General features: G+C 37.7%; 1 protein-coding gene across 2 annotated transcripts in view; it reads right to left on the bottom strand.

Annotated features, from left to right (window-relative positions):
- Positions 1–4,930: 4,930 nt before the first annotated feature.
- Positions 4,931–17,983, bottom strand: part of LOC111563567 (gamma-aminobutyric acid receptor subunit gamma-3-like) — a 115,826-nt gene continuing 102,773 nt past the window's right edge. Inside the window, exons 9-10 of one of the 2 annotated variants that reach the window (XM_023262683.3) lie at positions 12,315–12,511; positions 4,931–9,465 (exon numbers count right to left, since the gene is read on the bottom strand). In XM_023262683.3, coding sequence (XP_023118451.2) covers positions 9,184–9,465; positions 12,315–12,511 — 479 coding nt within the window. In that variant the 3' untranslated portion in view covers positions 4,931–9,183. Of the gene's footprint in view, positions 9,466–12,314; positions 12,512–17,983 lie in introns of those variants that run through there. The other variant, XM_035944671.2, reaches the window with a different exon arrangement.

Genomic DNA, 17,983 nt, shown 5'->3' with positions numbered 1-17,983 from the left:
TGATCTCAGTCACGGCTTGGTCTTGGTTTAGGTGGTCTGGACCACAACACTTGATCTTAGCCTGTTGATATTACCCCTGTTTCTTGCTGGACTGATAAGAAATATGATATGTTTCCATTTAGTCCTTCATTCTCTTTCTTAAGAAGAGTTTCATCTCAGAATCAACCACATTTTCCCTCGATCTTAGCGTAGGACGATCTCAGTTTCAGAAACAGAGATCACAGGTTTTATTTCAGTACCACTTTGTGCATTGTCTCATTTATTTGTTAACAATATTATTATGATTGGAGGTGAGACTTCTTTCTTCAAATTCAACCAATGACCTGATTCATGTCTAATTTGAAATATACAGTATGTCACTGCTAACGGCTATAACTACCCCCTGCCTAGCTTCACACAAACTCCTAGAAAGTCAGAAGAAGCTATAGTTGTCTAAGAGAAAATCTCTGTAATAGCATTTTTTTAATCTCAGCCACAAAGTAAAACAGCATTAAAGAAAAAACTAACTGACACAGCAGTATGTAAATTCTCCAATGCAATGCTTACTGAGAGGCCTCCTGTACCTCCATCATAGTTTAGAGGTGTTGAATATTGATGTGGGTGGCACTTGCACTAAAGGACAGCTTTTGCGTATTTGTGCACAACAGCAACATTGACTGAAGTATTTGATGCCCTGGAAATGAGATCGAGTTACTTGGTATCAACCTCTACGAGTATTAGTCTTGTCTCTGTACGCTCTGGTGTTGATCTCGGTTTGGGTGGGACCAAAACTGTATCTGTCAAAGTTTGTTTATATTTTTATATATATATATATATATATATATATATATATATATATATATATATATATATATATATATATATATATATATATATAAAAATATAAAAGTTCTGAGTGATTTTCATGTTCCAGATTTTCTTTTTCTTCATAAGCTTGATGTTATATCATGAGTATGTACATATGACACCCTATTCAGTCATAATTCATCTGCTGGATAATAGAAATGCATATAAATTCAGAAAACTATGCATAAATTTATTATATTTCTATACTTTCTCTTGGTTGAAGAACTTGTAATTTAATTGGATCCTACACATACAGACCACCCACGCATATACTAACAAAACGAATCCCTTCTCACTGGAAAGTCTTGCAGTCACGCATGAACACGCAGTGTTTGAATGTTTGCACAAACACACATATGCATTGAATCCCTATCGTAGGTATTCTCACAAGGAGTGTCAGTTCTTCTGGCAAGCAAAGCTGTCACTTTACAGGAAAGAGCGAGTTCAAGAGGTAAACACATGCATACACACAGTGACAGCTCAGATTTCTACTGCAGAAGTGCTTTTCTCTACATAGCCACTGCCGTGTTAGCATGCCACCCTGCTTTTGCCATGCGTAGGTGTCAGGAGCTCCTTCCAGTTTCAGCGGTGGTGGAGTTCCACGCTGTAATATCCACCCTTTGGCTCCACTTATTTGTCTGTCTCTTGCTCCTACTCTGTTCATGCCGCTTGCTTCAATCTAGGTCACCAAACTCAGGGTAAAGCAATGACGTGCTCATGCATCTGTCACTGGATATTAGTCGTGTCATTGCTATTAGGCAGGCATACTGCCTGAGGACAGTTGTAACTCGATGTATTGTATAGGGAGAGCTTAATTTCTCAACTTTCCCTTCAGAACATTGAATTAGATGACTTTTTGGCCTAATAATACCAAAGAGTGTGCATTGGTTAAATATTTTTCTTGTGAACTCTGAACTTATTAGTCATTTCAAGGTTATGGATGATACCATCAAGGGTTGTTTCAAATACCATTGTCTCTTTCAATTTTTCATATTTGTGCAGCGAAATGTTGGTTCAAGAAACACATAAAATAATCAGTTTAAAATGTTCTTTCTTTGAGGTTCTTTTTTTTTCTACGAATAACGCCATCTTATATGACATTGTGCTTTAAAAAATTGCATGGCAGGGGAGATGACTAATGTCCCATTCTACTGCATCTCTAAGGTGTTGTATTGGATTCAGATCTGGTGACTGAGGAGAACATTGAAACCCTGTAGACTCTTGTTAATGAAACCCATTGGAGACGACTTTTGCCTTGGGACATGGTGCATTATTGTGCTCAAAATAACTGATAGAAGACAGGTCAGACAGGGATGCAAGTGATCAGCAACAATACTCAGATATGCCATGGCATTCTGATCATGATTGATTGGTATTAAGGGGCCCTAACTGTCCTTGGATTCATACATGAGGTTCTGCTGTTGTGGCCCGTCCACCTCAGGATTGGTGTGTTGTGAGTCTGAGCTAAAGTGTGGTTAACTAAGTATATTATAGTAGCCTTTGTGTCTGCTCCAAGCAGACCACCATTCTCCTCTGACCTCTGATGAACAAGGAATTATCAAAGGTAGAGCAGGCCCTCACTGGACTTTATTGTTTGCTTGTTTTTAAGATAATTGTGAGTAAACTCTAGAAAGTGCTGTGGTAAAATTCCAGGAGATTGGCTGATCAACAATCATGCCATTGTCAGTGTCACTGGGATCACATTTTTCCAAAGTTTGATGCGAACAATAACTTGAGCTCCTGACCTGTATCTGCAGAATTATATTAGCATGAATAAGCTGGTGTTCTTTCAAAAAGACAAAATAAAGCAGTTGGTAGAACTAACCATTTAGAAATAGGATCAGTCCTGTATTATAGTTTTTTGCACTGACACTTCAGCCTTCCCTGTATACACATATACTACTGCATATCTTATCCTCCACCCTGAAATGGGAGCCTTTTCTCTGTTGCTCTTCATGAGATTTCTGTTTGTTTTTCCCTATTAAAAAGGTTTGTCTTATCTTTGTGTATTGGATGTGAAGCTAAGCTGGTTGGTTTGATGTTTGTGAACAGTCTCTAATAACTTTTGGCATCAGCTAGTGTTTGATAGCTGGTAGTTGTAAAGTATCTGCTTGCCATTTATATTTCCTTGCATTTTAATCAGATTAAAAGCATAATTTGATTCAATTCTGAGACATTAATTTATCCAAAGTTAAAGTTTTTGAAGTCTTAGAGGCAGCCCATTATGTGAAGCTGTGGGAATTTGCAAGGAAAAAAAAAAAAAAAAACTACTTGTCTATTAAATCTTGATTGAATATTGTTACTAAGCTTGTTTTTATAGATTCTATCCTGTTTTAGTAGCTATTTAACCTGCTCTATGGGTGCATGTTTTAGCATAGAGGATGACTTTTCCTATCAAATGCAGCTTAAATAATTAATGATGGCTGGTCAACGATGTAATTAAAAAAAAAATCACATCTTTACAACTATTATGAGTTACTGTAAATACGCATTTGTTTGCAGACTTTGAAGGATGTCTACCAAAGGGTTTTTGCCTGAAGCCAGCATATTTTTCAATAGTTTGCAATGGTACTGCCTATGGTAAAAACACTAGCTGCATGGCAAGGTGCTTTTATTTCATATCATAGCATAGCTGTCATCCAGGTCATGGTAATCTAAACAGCTTCAGTACAAGGCAATCAGACTTCTCCTTTTAATTCTTGAAGATGTTTTATCTTTCATCTAGGGAGACTTCTTCAGATCATTATATAAACGGGCTGAGAATATCCACACCGAGACAAAAGGAAAAGAAAATGCACACACACACATATTAAGAGAGCCATTAAAATCTGTGGCTATCCCTACTGGGCCTTCATTAAATCTGCAAAAATATTTGGAAAAACACATGACAATACCAAACAGAACAGAGAAGAAGTACAGACGGAACAACATTATAATCAGAAACTTGAAAGACGTTCTTTCAATGTGACTTCCTGGAGCTCTTCAGACCCAGCAACACTCAAAAACTGGTTCACCCTGAGGAAAAAAAACACCCTAAAACAAGTCGAGCAATGCTTTATATGCAGTCTAATGAAGCAAGAAGAATACAGACCTATATATAGGGGAGACTAAACAACCGCTTTACAAGTGTTCACACAGGAGAACCAGCTCCTCTAAGACAATACTCAGCATTGCAACCATTTGCATCTAAAAGATAAGAGTCACACCTTTGAGGACAGCAAGGTTCACATTCTGGACAGGGAAAGGTGACAGAACCCATCAATGTTACACTGGAATAGTCATTTCTAAACAGAGGAAGAGGCCTATGATACCACTTATCAGGTACTCGTAACAGTCTTGAGACCTCGATGTATGTGAGCCTCAGATCGTTTATGGGTCATTAGCCATGTGACATTGCGGGTGACAATATATATCCGAGACTCCAAATCACTCATTAAGAACTTTAGAAGCCTATTGGATGAAAGTGAAATGTCTTGAAGACCCAAAAGAAAACTCTAGTTGCCTTCGACTGAAGAACTTGGGCATAGCAACCAAAGCTTCTCAGATTCAATCAATCCAGCACCTCTGAAGTGCTCCAAGCCCTGTGTTTTCAGAGGAGCACCTGGTATTTTTCAGCTGGCAAATAACACTTTGATGGACACACCCCCTAAGAATGGAGCTGTCAGAAACTAACCACCAGGAGGTATTGGCACTTATTCGGAACTTACTTCTTTCGTTCTTGCATTGCAGTCACATACAGTATTTGAAGTGGCTTTAAGTGACAGCTGGTTTGGGTCACTCTTGGGTTACCGTTCAATCCTGTTCGAATTAGGAAAGGATCAGAGCTGAGAAGGCACTGAAGTCTAAAGGAAGGATGGTATGAACAGTATCAGTTAGATACACAGTGGAGTCAAAACCAAAATGATAGAATTTCCTGTGAAATAACGGTGTTGTTTCCCCCCATGAGTCCTAAATCCTTTCCGATCTTTTGCTCAACATGATATAGCAGAGCACTGAAGCAATTTACCAGAGGCTCAACCAAACACACAGTTTTTCTCATGTTGGCATGAATCAGCGTTTTCTCACACAAAAAGACTTCACAGCATTACTTGACCAAAACATTATTTATTAATATAAGCAATGTACCACGCACTAGAAAAAAGATACCTATTTTCACTCCAGATCCTGTTTTCATAAAATATTTCCTCTCGGAGTGCTGATCCAAGATCAGTGGCTTTTGTGTGTACAGCCCCGTCCTCCAGAGATCTCGCTGACAATCACAACAAAATTGGTTTGCAGTACAAAATAGGAGCAATACACGAATTTCTGACACCTCTGTGCAACTAAGTCTCTGCTTTTCACACAAGCTGGAAAACTTTAATGGGGGTGATGAGGTCCCTGGAAGAGGCTCTTGAGCGACTTCATTATGCTCGCCAGTTCTGATCCTGGGTCAGTACTCTGATTTCACAGAGGCTTTATAAATACAGGTCCCAGTCAGTTGAAACACGCAGGTGATTTTCATTAAGACGTAGAAAAAAGTGATTTTGTTTTATTGAAGTATCTCAACAGACTAAGACACTTATAAAGTGTAATAGAAATAGAGGTGAGGAGAGTTTACTGCGGTGTTGGCCAAGCTCTGGTCAATTCAGTCAGTTCTTAGATAGATAGATATGCTGATAGATAGATACATAGATATATAGAGCCAGTACTAATGAAATGTAACTGTTTTATATGCTCTAATATGGTAAATCAGCAGAGTACGTAATGACCCACAGGGTAATGGCCCCTCTGCTGTTTGCCTAGCATCACTCGGGGCAATTTGATTTGCAATTACAAACCTCTGGACAGGACACAAGTGGGTCTGGAGGCCTTATGAATATGTAGGACCCCTAAATATAAACACGTCTGCTTGAACTGACTGAACTGGAACCAGATTGACTTGAGCCTCGCTACTGGCCTAACATACATTCCATATATAACTGTATGAAAATAGAAACATTAATTAGATACATCTTACATAAAAGCTTTTCTCTGAACATACAAATACTGGGGGGAAAAGTGTGTGTGTTTGTGTTGGGGGAGGAGGACAGAAAAAGGGGGCTGATTCTTCTATAAAGCCAAACAACTGCAAAAAACACCATAGAACAGTGAACAAAACCGAAATGTTTCAAATGCCGTCGGTACCGTCCCATCCTTGTTTTTTCTCCAATGAGTGTGTCCTCCATATATGGCATCAATTTTACATGTTTGAGGAGAGGATGTGGAACTCCATCAAGAGTCATCAACAAGGATCCTCTATCATCCATTTTTCAGCACTGCTGTGCGTACTGCATGTGTGTGGACTTTCACGATATATAGAACCTATTTTACAGCACCTGTGATCATTGCCAGCTGGGCACAGGGTGTGCCTTAAGGTCCTGCATATGGCAGGACATCAGAAATTCCTTTCATTTTTCAGAAGCCAAAATGGGAAATAAAACTGAAGCTTTCATCAAGGCTCCAATTTTATGTACTTGAGCTGTACTTCTGAAACAGGATGGCAGAACTCTAATGCAAAATAAATAGGCCATGTGTAGTGCATGTGTGTTTGAATGTGCTGTAGGGTTCAAATGGCTTGTAGCCAGAACTAATATATCTGCAGCTTACTTTGTCATTTTGTGTCAATATACAACATATTTAATTTTTAAACATTTTCATACCAAAGCAATGGGTTTGCTTTTAGCAAGAGTAACATCAACCACACAGCCACAGACTGTATAGAAAAGATGGCCATAGCCACTAGATCTGATTTAAACCTATATTCTTTCTAATAGCCAGTAAGGTGTGATTCCTATAGTTGTAAGAAAAAAAACAAAACAAAAAAAGAGACAATAACCATAATTCTCACTGGATGTTTTGTCTCAGTTAACATTATCCCAATGAGTTTTTGGTCTCAAATGCTAGTTTCAGGTCTAATTAATTCAGCATGATGCTAATTTAGTAAATTATGGTCCCATTTACTGTACAATAGATAATAACATAGGGTATGTTTTAGTGCGCGACTACTTTGTGATTAACTGGTTGCTCGTGTTTTTTCTGTGCTCGGTGTCTTCGAATAACCAGCGAGATCCATCCGTTGCCCATAATGTCTAGTTTCAAAAGGTCAAGACGGCAAATTCCAAACTCGACAGTGGTCCACAAACTAATGGGTGACGTGTGGCTATGTCCATCCTTTACATCCAGTCTCTATGTGCAGCTCATAATTTCTTTGGGGTTACTAACACTTTGAAGCAATAGTTCAACACTTTAAGAAAATTGTGTTTTCTTCAAAAGAGTTAGATGAGAAAATGCCACTTTCATATATGTGTAAGGTTACTTGCCTTTTATAAAGACTGGAAATAGGGAAACAGCTCGCCTGGCTCAAGTTTTATGTTATGAAGCTCTTCATAGATAACCTAAAGCTCACCGATTAACATGTTACGCCTTGCTTTTTTTAGATCTGTCCGAGTATAAAAAATGCTAACTTGTTTGACAGGTTTTCTAACACTTTACTGATTCTCGGTCCACAACCCCAATAAAATGTGGAGGCATTGGAGTTAGACTTTTTTTGCTTCCTCCTGTTTCCAGTCTCTGTGCTACGCTTGATAGCTCCTGCCTGCCGACATGAAAGTGGCGTCAATCTGCTTGAATAACTCTTGCCAAAGAAAGTTATTAATTCTTCTGTAAAAATTGGTCTCAAATTCATGGGCAGCACAAATAAATAAGTGGGTCACTTAAAATGAATAGAAAAAAACACAGCAGATTGAAATTATCTGCAGCAGTCTACAACAGCGTGGCTGGAGTTTCTGTTTTTTTAACAGAAATAAGGTCTGAATTGCTTATCTAATTTGAATGAAATTATTTGCCACATTCTCATTAATATTTGGTTCGTTTCAACGTTTCATATTAAAAGCCTATGCATTGAAACAAAGTGGCAAAGATCCTTTATCTAAAAAAAAAAAAATCATTTCAGGTGGATTAACATTATTGAAAGGGAAACGGTCTTGGTGGCACACCTGATTTGTTGTTACTGTATTATTTTATTCCAATTTCACAGTAACAAACTGTGAACATGAAGGAAGTATTGAGTTTGCATTAACTGTGGAATATGTGAAATAAAAAATAAAACCTTTAGGCTCCAAATAAAGTCCACTGTCACTGAGGTAAATAAAGGCTCTGGCTAGTATTTAAGAATGTGTGGTAGGCAGATTTCCCAAGATGTCAAACTTTTCTTTAGATCTTGGTAATTCGGTTTAAAAATTCGATATCTGTATATGCAAGAATTAAGGTTTGCTCAACGAAACGGAACTCTGCTTTCATATATCTGTTCTCAGACAGAAACTACCAATATCTTAACCCTAATCTGCTTATTCATAGATTGTAACATACATAATATGCCCGGGGATATGATTTGCATGTTCAGTATTAGATTGGTATGTATTTATGCAGTTGTTATACATTTGTTGTGTAAGAGTGTAACCCAGCATTCATTAAAAACACCCATATCTTCTTGGCATCTACTGTAAAATGCATCACTTGGTCATAAAGCATCAGGAACAAAAACTCACTGACTCAATAAACAAGATTTTACCAGACAACCACTGGCCCTGACTCTAACCCATAGTTAACAATTAACAACTGATGTGTGAGCTAGAAGACCTGCTGTGAAAGAACAACTAATTCTAAGAAGAAGAAGAAGAAGAACAAGAAAACATTTCTATTTTTAGAAAAGAGAACTAATTCTAGGGTACAACTAAAACTAATGTGCTACAAAATGAATGGTGAGTGTTAGTTTTTAACATCTCCAGTGGTGAGAAGTGTGTTCTGGGTTTGTTTCATCAAAGAATAAACAGCTCAGCATGCAGTGGTGTGATGGATGAGGTAATAAAGATAATGGAGGGAACTCTGAAGCTGCGTCTCTCAGTGCCGCACCCTTTCTAAAGAAGGCACTATGGGTGCTTCGCCATCTCGACGACCAAGATTCAGCTATGCAACCCCATCCCCGAACGTCTCTGAAGTCACAGCTGTTGTTTGGTTTCTGAGAGAGTCATAAATGGGACCTATCCATTCAAGTTAATGCTGGCGGCTTGTTGTTCTACTGCTGAGCGTTTTATTCACTGTATAGTGCCACTGCTCCAAGTATCATGACCTTTACACTGTGTACCACAGCACAGATGTAGTTTTCCATCTCTTATCGCTCCAGAGGCAGCATGTCCTTCACACTTCCAACAGAGTGAATCCACCTCATTTTCTCCTCTACGCTTCGCTTTGACTTCAAACCATGAGCCACGGTGCAAAATGGCAGGGGCTGCTTCAGCAGGGCCCACGGCCCGAGACACACTAGAGGTAGAGGTAGCTGACCCAGTAGACGATGTTGAAGAGTAGGAAGGACGTGGGGAAGAAAACCCTGGAGTAGGAATCCAACTCGCGAATGTTGACGTGGATCCGTCCTCTCCTCCAGCCGCCTTCTTTACACTCCTCGTAGCAGCAGAAGAAGCTCTTGCAGTCTTTCCCGTCCAGACACTCGTACAGGCAGTTGTCGTCGTAGTCAGGCCAGAATAAGGAGTTGCCCATGGGCATCATGGTCCGAGGGCTGCGAGCCATGTTGAAAGATGAGTAGGCCTGCAAGACAAAGCATACAGAGAAGGAGTTACAGTGAATTAATTGACACTTTGCCCAGAACATTGTCAGAACAAGTATGAAATTTTGAATCCTTGCTTGTGTTGTATCTACTCTCAGATGTGCATCGCTTTGGATAAAAGCGTCTGCTAAATGAAAATGTAGAATTGTAGCCCGTAAAATCTGCAGTTGTCATTTTAAACAACAGTCATCAGTTGCTTACTAGAAATAGTAAACTCTCTTTGCCCACCTTAGTCTGAAATCAAGGATGCACTGTTAAAAAAATACTGAGGATGTTGAGTGATGAATCTGAATATGTGAAGTGCAAGACTGGAAAGCTCAAACAATTAGAATGTCAGGCTAAGTGAACAGCTGTGACTCCTGTGTAGATAATAAGCTACACTATTGCTTTGTTAAAAAAATATCTAAAAACAAGTAAAAACCAACACTACTTTTTTGAAAATTATAGTATTTTTATCATTTTCATAAATGCAGCCTGCCTTTTTGCTGCATTGCATTATGTTACAATGAAGTCATAAAGTCGAAATTGTGCCTCTTGTAGATAATTGCGCTGGGACTGATCATTACAGCAAAATGGCGAGTCTATATGGACACAAAGTGCTGACATGTATTTATTGATGTTTTAGATGAGAAAGAAAACTCCATCAGATTCAACTATTGATGTGCTGAATAGATGTCAAAGTGATGAACCATCCCCTATGTTTGTCCTGCCATGAGATGGAATAAAAATTACAACAGCACCAAAAACACATTTTTAAAATGTGTTTTTTTGTCTAAGGGATTTTAAAACAGTTAAATTCCCTTTTGGAAATAGAGTTTCAGAAATGAACTATAATGCTCATGTTTATTATATAAATGTTTATTGTATGTATATGTATATATATATATAGATATAGATATAGATATAGATATAGATATAGATATAGATAGATAGATAGATAGATATAGATATAGATAGATAGATAGATAGATAGATAGATATAAGAACTCAGGCATTTTTTTCAATGAAGATAACATTAAATGAATCAGAAATACAGCCTAGATATTGTTAATGTGGTAAATAACTATACTAGTTGGAAATGGCAGATTTTTTATGGAATATCGACATAGGAGTGCAGAGGAACATTTCCAGCCGCCATCACTCCTGTGTTAACTAATTGTGTTGAAAGGCTTATTGATGATTAGAAAACCTTTGTGCAATTATGTATACATGAACAACAGTTTTCATGGGAAACATTTAAATGCTTGGGTGACCCTGAACTTTTAAATTATATATATATAACCATCCTGATTAGTTCATAGCAATGTTATTTCACATAATACAGCTAAAGCTTGAATTTTCAGTCAAGATTGCTGAATAAGTACCTCCTGAGAAAATTCATTACATGACTTTTTCTCTGATCTTCATAAAATCATATGGGAACACCTAATTGTGGTAAAATCTTTGCAATTTTTTCTGTCTTCTATTAGAGAAAAGTGGTAGGCGAGAGAGGGAGGGTTAGATGTGTGATGTGGAGTAAGAGAACTGACTGAGTGGGCGGCACAAAGGAGCTACATGGGTGGCGGGTGGGGGGGGATGTGAGGCTTCCCCACGGACAGACTGGGCCAAAATACAGTAGAGAGCCAGAAATGCAGAGGAGGGGGACTGTATGGAACACAACTTAATTGTTCATCCTGAGCTGACAGTCTTTTTAGCCCTGAGACACATTCAGCAGAACTCCTGTACACTGGGAGGAAATAATGAATAGGGAGGGGATGTGGAGAGCGAGAAATGACAGCAGCAGTGGCTGACTCAGTTTTAGTAGATGTGTGCCGACACCATTAAAGCATTTGCGGCAGGTGCAGCCTTGAGAACGCCTACACAGAGCATTAGACTCTCGAACAGGAGCAACAGCTGTAAAAGAAATGTGTTTCGACTGCACACATGTGCTCACAAAGACATGCCAGGCTCCTGGCAAGACATTGTGCCCTGTGTTTATATATAGTATATATGTTGACATACTGTGGATTCAGTCAATATCACCATCTAAAGGCTGATGTTGGTCTATAGACCTTGATGGCAAACATTAAGTAGCTTTTCTCTGGTCATTCAGAAAATCTTAAGTATCACCTACTATATGTCATAATATGACACAGAGTCCAGTGTGAACCAGCCATGAATGCAGTGAAGCAGATTGTTTTGTACAAACACACAATCAATGATGATTTACTCAGCAGGTGCTATGAAGGTGGCTGTGTCCATGTGTTTTGTCATTTATCTTTTCTTATCTTTTTTTTTCTTTTTATATAAAGATGGACCATAGATACTGATCCCAAGGATATCTGGGAGTCTTGATGGTCCCCCGAGTTAACAATAGCACCCTTGAACCGAGGCTAATGAGACGTGTCTAAAGCAAGGTGGTGGTGAGCTCAAGGAGTCATGTCAGTGACAGGATTGTGTCATATTTGGCCTGTCAGGTTTTAATTATCTTTAATAATGCAGTTGTGATACACATGAACAGATTACGAGCCTTGGGGCACAGACATTTAATCCCCAACTCTTTAGACTGAACGACACACATACATGTAAACACAACATACCTGTTGGCGGTCATTGTGTTTTGAATCTTTGTGGTTGTCTTGCATCTCTTTTTCGTTCTTTTCTGTCTCTTTCTAGTCAATTTGTGTCTGATTGTGGTCATTTTGCATCTTTTTGGAGCTGTTTTAGTTGGTGGTATTACATCACTGTGCAGTCACTTGGAGAAGAACCTTGACTGTGATGAAACATATCAGGAGCAATTGCAGAGCAATAATACAGCAGCCTATCAGGGACACACTGACCACATGCTTACCATTCTCTGTGTCTTGGGAGGAGGTCTGCGTATACTGTAGGAGTAGTAGTTGAGCATGGCGTACTCAATCATGGCAGCGAAGACAAACAGGAAGCAGACGGTGACAAACAGGTCCATGGCGGTCACGTAGGACACTCTGGGTAGCGAGTTTCTGGCCACTGTGCTCAGGGTGGTCATGGTCAGCACTGTGGTGATGCCTGGGAAAGTAATAAATGTGTGAGGAGGGAAAGAAAAATACTTTGCAAAGCGAATCCGCAGTGACTGCATGATTAATTGCTGGTCAGCAGCGGGGTGACCCATGTGGATGTCAGTGATTATATAACATGAGGGCAGACATTTATTAATCACCATTAATAATTCATATGGGGTATTCTGGGTAGATGTCCCCGTTCTTGCATCAATCCTGTCCTCCCACAGTGGGGATATGTTTTTAGTGTGGTGCAGCAGAAGACTTAAAACGATCAGATGATAGAGTTTAATACTCCTTTTCTTATCCCTTATGATCAAAAATGATGTGTTAGATAGAAATTGATTTTGGAGTTAAGCCCTTCTATTATATCGTGGAGCCATGTCTGAATTAAGAGGAAAATTCTGAGAGCTCCTCATGACTGAAACATGAGTTTCTCTGAAGTGGCTCAAGCAGTGCAGTCATGATTCAGCAAGCATGTAGCACAAAGTGGGCACGTTATTCCTGTATTCCTTTGAGAGTTATTAATTTCATAGTTTAAAAATCACCACCACAGTAGAAACTCTACCCATGAACTGAAATGAAACGATTTAATTTGTCTTCATTGAGGTTGAATAAAATATTTTTTTTGTATACATTTCTTTTTATAATGAGTAAAACCCAAGAAACATTTATAAGGTGAATAGTTGTAATAACAAAAGAACTTAAGGTTATGTAAAAAAAAAAAAAAAGTTTTTATAATATGCATTAATATTCACAATGTGTACGTTGTTTCCATTATACTTACCCACCTAAGATATGGTGCAGGCTCAGTGGTGTTTTTGGACAGTTTTCTTCAAACCATTACTGATATGTATTCAAATATGAGAAATATTACTTCCTGTTCACTTCAACTTGACTAATAAGATGAGATAAGATAGAACTTTATTAATCCTGGGGGAAAATTATTTTGCTACATATTGCTCAGAAAAAAATACAATAACATGAGGATAAATGCAGTGTCTAATAGAAAAGATGTGACTAAGACACATTACTGTGTTATTCAATCTAAATTCATCAGGGGCCTTGTGGTTGATAATCTCTTATTTGAAACAGTTTTATCATAAACTATGGATATTTAAAATCATATCTGTGAAACATTCACCTTTACATATGAAAAACTATCCAAGATAACATTTAAGTATTAAGTTTCAAGGCGCAAAACAACCTCCTGAAAGTAAGATTGTCTCAGAAAGTATTTGATATTTCAAGCTGAAATTGTATATATATATATATATATATATATATATATATATATATATATATATATATATATATATATATATATATATATATATATATATATATATATATATATATATATAAAAAACATCCACATTTTGTGCAAATCTCAAGCCCATCAGAGATCACAAATAGTTGAACAAAAATCATTGATGATATGAGATAAAATGACCCCGTTAAAAATAAAATAAAAAATGAAATACATGAAAATAAAGCTAAATTAGAAAGAGTAGCAACACTGAAAATCACACTCAAGTAGTAAAGTAATTTTGCACATTATTATTAAATATTGCACCAGGAAATGAAATATTACAGCCGATACACCACCTGAGCAGAAGTTACACTTTGCACAGTGATCAGTTGAAGTGGTCAATGTCCACAACTATTATTGTCACAAGTTTAGACTTTGTTATATAAATACTGACAGTATTATAGATACAATAGATACACAAGAACAATAGACAATGGTTTATAATCACAAAGAAAAGCATTCCATGGTAATATTTACGTTTTCGGAAATGTAAGTCACTACATTTTGATCTTATTGTAATTCAAGGAATCAGTGTGTTCATGTCTGTGTATCTCTGTTCTTCACATAACAGGACAACAATATATCTGATCCATGTCAGACTTGGTGTATTTCTGGGGACCCACTGAAATTCAGTGTTAAGTTTGAAACACTTTCGATGAAGTGTGGCAGTTTTTCAGGTGTTCTTACGGTGATCAATCTTGACTTGTGAGTTGATGCTAGGTAACATCATTAAATGCAAATATAAATAAATCTAAATATTTATGCTTACTTTGTTTTGTTGTGTCTTAAAATCTGTAATATATAAGGGGTTGAAAAATAGTAGACAGTAAATCAATTAATTTTTTAAATTTTACTTTTCCCCCCAAATAATGGCAAATATCTTTCCAGTACGATTTGTAAAATGTTTATTTTAAAACATCTACACTCTTTTATGGTTAGAGTTCATGTACATTTTTCTGTGATTTTACTGCTTATTCCCTGTAGTTTAACAAAATACAGAAAATCTGTGAAGTTCCAGTAAATTGTTCTGAAAAAAATTACAGGTTAGAACTGTTGAAATGCATGTATTGCATGCATATTTTATGATCTCTGGCAGATGAAACAAAACTAATTTCAAATTACACTAAATAATGAAAGAAAATTTCACAAATAAATAAATCAGCAACCATGCCACATAAACAAGATAAAAATAACTAAGTCAAGTCAACACAACGTTTTTATATTGCACAACAGCTGCAGCACCAAAATGCCTTCCAGTAAAAAGGATTTCGTGATTCTCAACCTGAACTTGTAGGTGTAGTCCCTGTTGCTAGGCAACATCATCAAATGCAAATGTAGGATTCTAAAAGTCCAAAGAAACATTCTAATCTAACCTCTACTGTAACATTCAAAAAGTGTAAAAACCTGTGAAAATATCGACAAATACTGTATATGTAAAATAATTGAAATCCAGTAAAACTTCTGTCATTTTGTAGTCAAATTTTTATTGTAATATTATATTTTCTGTGTGACAGTGGAGTGGAACAGACTTGTGTACAGGATGCAGCAGATACACCTGAACATCTGCACTCATATCTCCTCTAACAAACCTTCTGTCTCCTCGACATGCATTTTAGGAACTGAGACATCCTTCAAGATGAAACACTAACATTAATTTCTGGCTGACAGACAGGATGACAAAGGTCAAAGGTTGGAGGTCAGAGGAGACGATGAGGCTAAAGACAGAGAAATGACAAGAGTTTCTCGTGTTTGCAGACTTTGTTTGTGTTTGTCTAGAAATAGCAGATTTAACCACTGACAGCAGACACTCACTAGTTTCATATAATGTCAAACCTCATACAAGAGCTTTGGACAGTAGCAACAGGCTTCTTGAAATAATCTAAATAACTACAGTCATCAAATGCATACAGTGGAGTTCAAAATGCAACGTTTTGTGGATTTCTCTGACCTCTAGCATCGAAAAAACATCAAAAAAATATAATGAAATTTAAGAAAATGTTGAAATAAATGGCATCAAATGAAACACATTGTGTTACATTCTAGATCTACACAGACAACGACATTTAACCTCCTATTTTCCCTTCAGTGAAGATGTTAACATGTGAAACTTTTTCTACCGAGATGAACCATCACAATGGAAATAAATACTTTTTTCCTTTTATTATGGCGGATGGGTTGGTTAGATTACATCATAATGTAATAAAAACAAGATTTTTATATATTACATATAATCAAACTTCTTCAAGTTATGTTCATTTGCTGTGTTTTGACCTAAACTTATCTGCAGAAACTATAGAAGTTATACAGATTTTCTGAACAACCTCAACAGAAACATTTCTTCTTCATCTTCTTAGTTTTTTTTTTCTCTTCGGTTTCTGCCTTGTCCATCTTGGTGTCTGGGATGGATTCTTTCTCTTCTGCTTTGTCAACGGTCTGCTGAGGTGACACAGTCTCCTGTGAACATGTGACATTGGTATCATCACACATTTTGTCTTGTTCTTCCTTATGTGTGGACAGCTTTGCTCTTGAAAGACTTTTGGAGCTTTAAGGAGTAATCAAGCAATGATGGATCTCCAACTCATCTTCTGTAGCGGTGAAGACTTCCGCCACTTCTGTTTTTGAAGCTTTTGTGTTGCTTTGCTCAGAGTTGGGCTCCTGAATTTCTTCAAGAAATAATATTCAGCTGAGCAGCGGAACAAAATGACCTGTCACTGTCCTGTTGCAAAATTTTTTTTTGTGCTTTGGGTGGCAGCCTCTTCAATCCTTTAAAAAAAATTTTTTTTGGCTGCATTTTGATGTAAACTTAACTGCAGACACTATTGATGTGATCTAAATCTGTTGAACAATCTAGACAGTCAACATTTCTTCTTAGGTTTGTTCTCTGTTTCAGGCATTTCTTCACTTTGTGGTTTATCCATCTTGGTCTCTGTGAGGAATTCTTTCTCTTCTGTTTCGTCAACAGTCTGAGGTGACACAGTTTCATCTTCCTTTCTTGACTCTGCACTTGTGGCATTGGTCTTATCTTTGTTGTCCTGTGCAGTCAGCTGGGCTTTAAGCTGCACCATTTCTTGGCGGAGTTCATCCACTTCTTCCTTATGCTTGGCAGCCTGTTCTAGAAGGTCTTTCTGAGGTTTAAGGAGCTGCTGCTGGACCTCATCAAGCTCCTGTTGGATGGATCGATGGATCGCCAACTCCTCTGTGGCGGTGATGACTTCTGCCATTTGTGTTTCTAAGGCATTTGTGTCGATTTGCTCAGATTTGTGCTCCTGAATTTCTTCATGCTGAGTGTCACTGTGGCCCTCTTCCATCTGGTCAGTGTTTTCTTCAGCAGCTTGACCCTGGTGATAGACAGGCTCTCCAGTGTATCCAGTGTTATACTGTTCAGCTGCTGGTTGAAATCTGGGAGGGTGGTGATAGGAAGGCTTCTCAGCATGTCTGAGGATAAACTTTCCACTGTTTGGTTGAACATCGGGAAGCTGTTTGATCAAATAACTGGCCAATTTAAATCTTTTCTTGAAGTAACAATAGAAGTGTCAGAACTTGGACATAGTCTTCGTCGTACAAACTTCTCTTCCGACGTAAAAGAGGTTTTGACTTGAGGGAGTCGTTTTTATTTAACATTATACATAAAGCATTTGGTATCATACACGTCAACAAGACAATTTTATGACATGTGAACTTAGTAGTTGCTTAGGGTGCCACCTACTGGAGGGGCACTAAAAAGGTGGAAGAAACATTAAATATGCCTATTTCTAGAAGCCTGATCTACTTTTAAAAGCCTGTTTATAATGTCCAGTTCTCTTCTGCTGTCGCTCATACTGAGAGAACGCCACAGACAGACTGTTGAAGGACGCTCTGCTGGTGGCTGAGTGACTCTTATTGTCATATCACCTGCTGGCTGCTGCGGCCATTTTCCATCTGCTTCAGTGCCACGTGTGCAGGTGAAAGCACTTCTATAGTGCTGCTGTTGGTTGAACTTCAGTCTGTAATGGTGAAGTTAGTCTAAATCCTGTCCAGATCTTTGTGCTACAACAGATTCACACCGACATCCCTCTCTCTGAATGTTATTAGAACTACTGCAGACAGTAAGCATGCTTTATTTTCTGAATGTTAAGGTAGGCAGCTGTAAAACCTAAAAAAAATTTTTTTTTTTTTACTGAATTTGGTACA

Source organism: Amphiprion ocellaris, chromosome 24, assembly GCF_022539595.1.
Source record: "Amphiprion ocellaris isolate individual 3 ecotype Okinawa chromosome 24, ASM2253959v1, whole genome shotgun sequence".
Taxonomy (NCBI): Eukaryota; Metazoa; Chordata; class Actinopteri; family Pomacentridae; genus Amphiprion; species Amphiprion ocellaris.
Note: the sequence above shows the minus strand (reverse complement) of the source record. Positions and strands in the feature narration are given on the sequence as shown.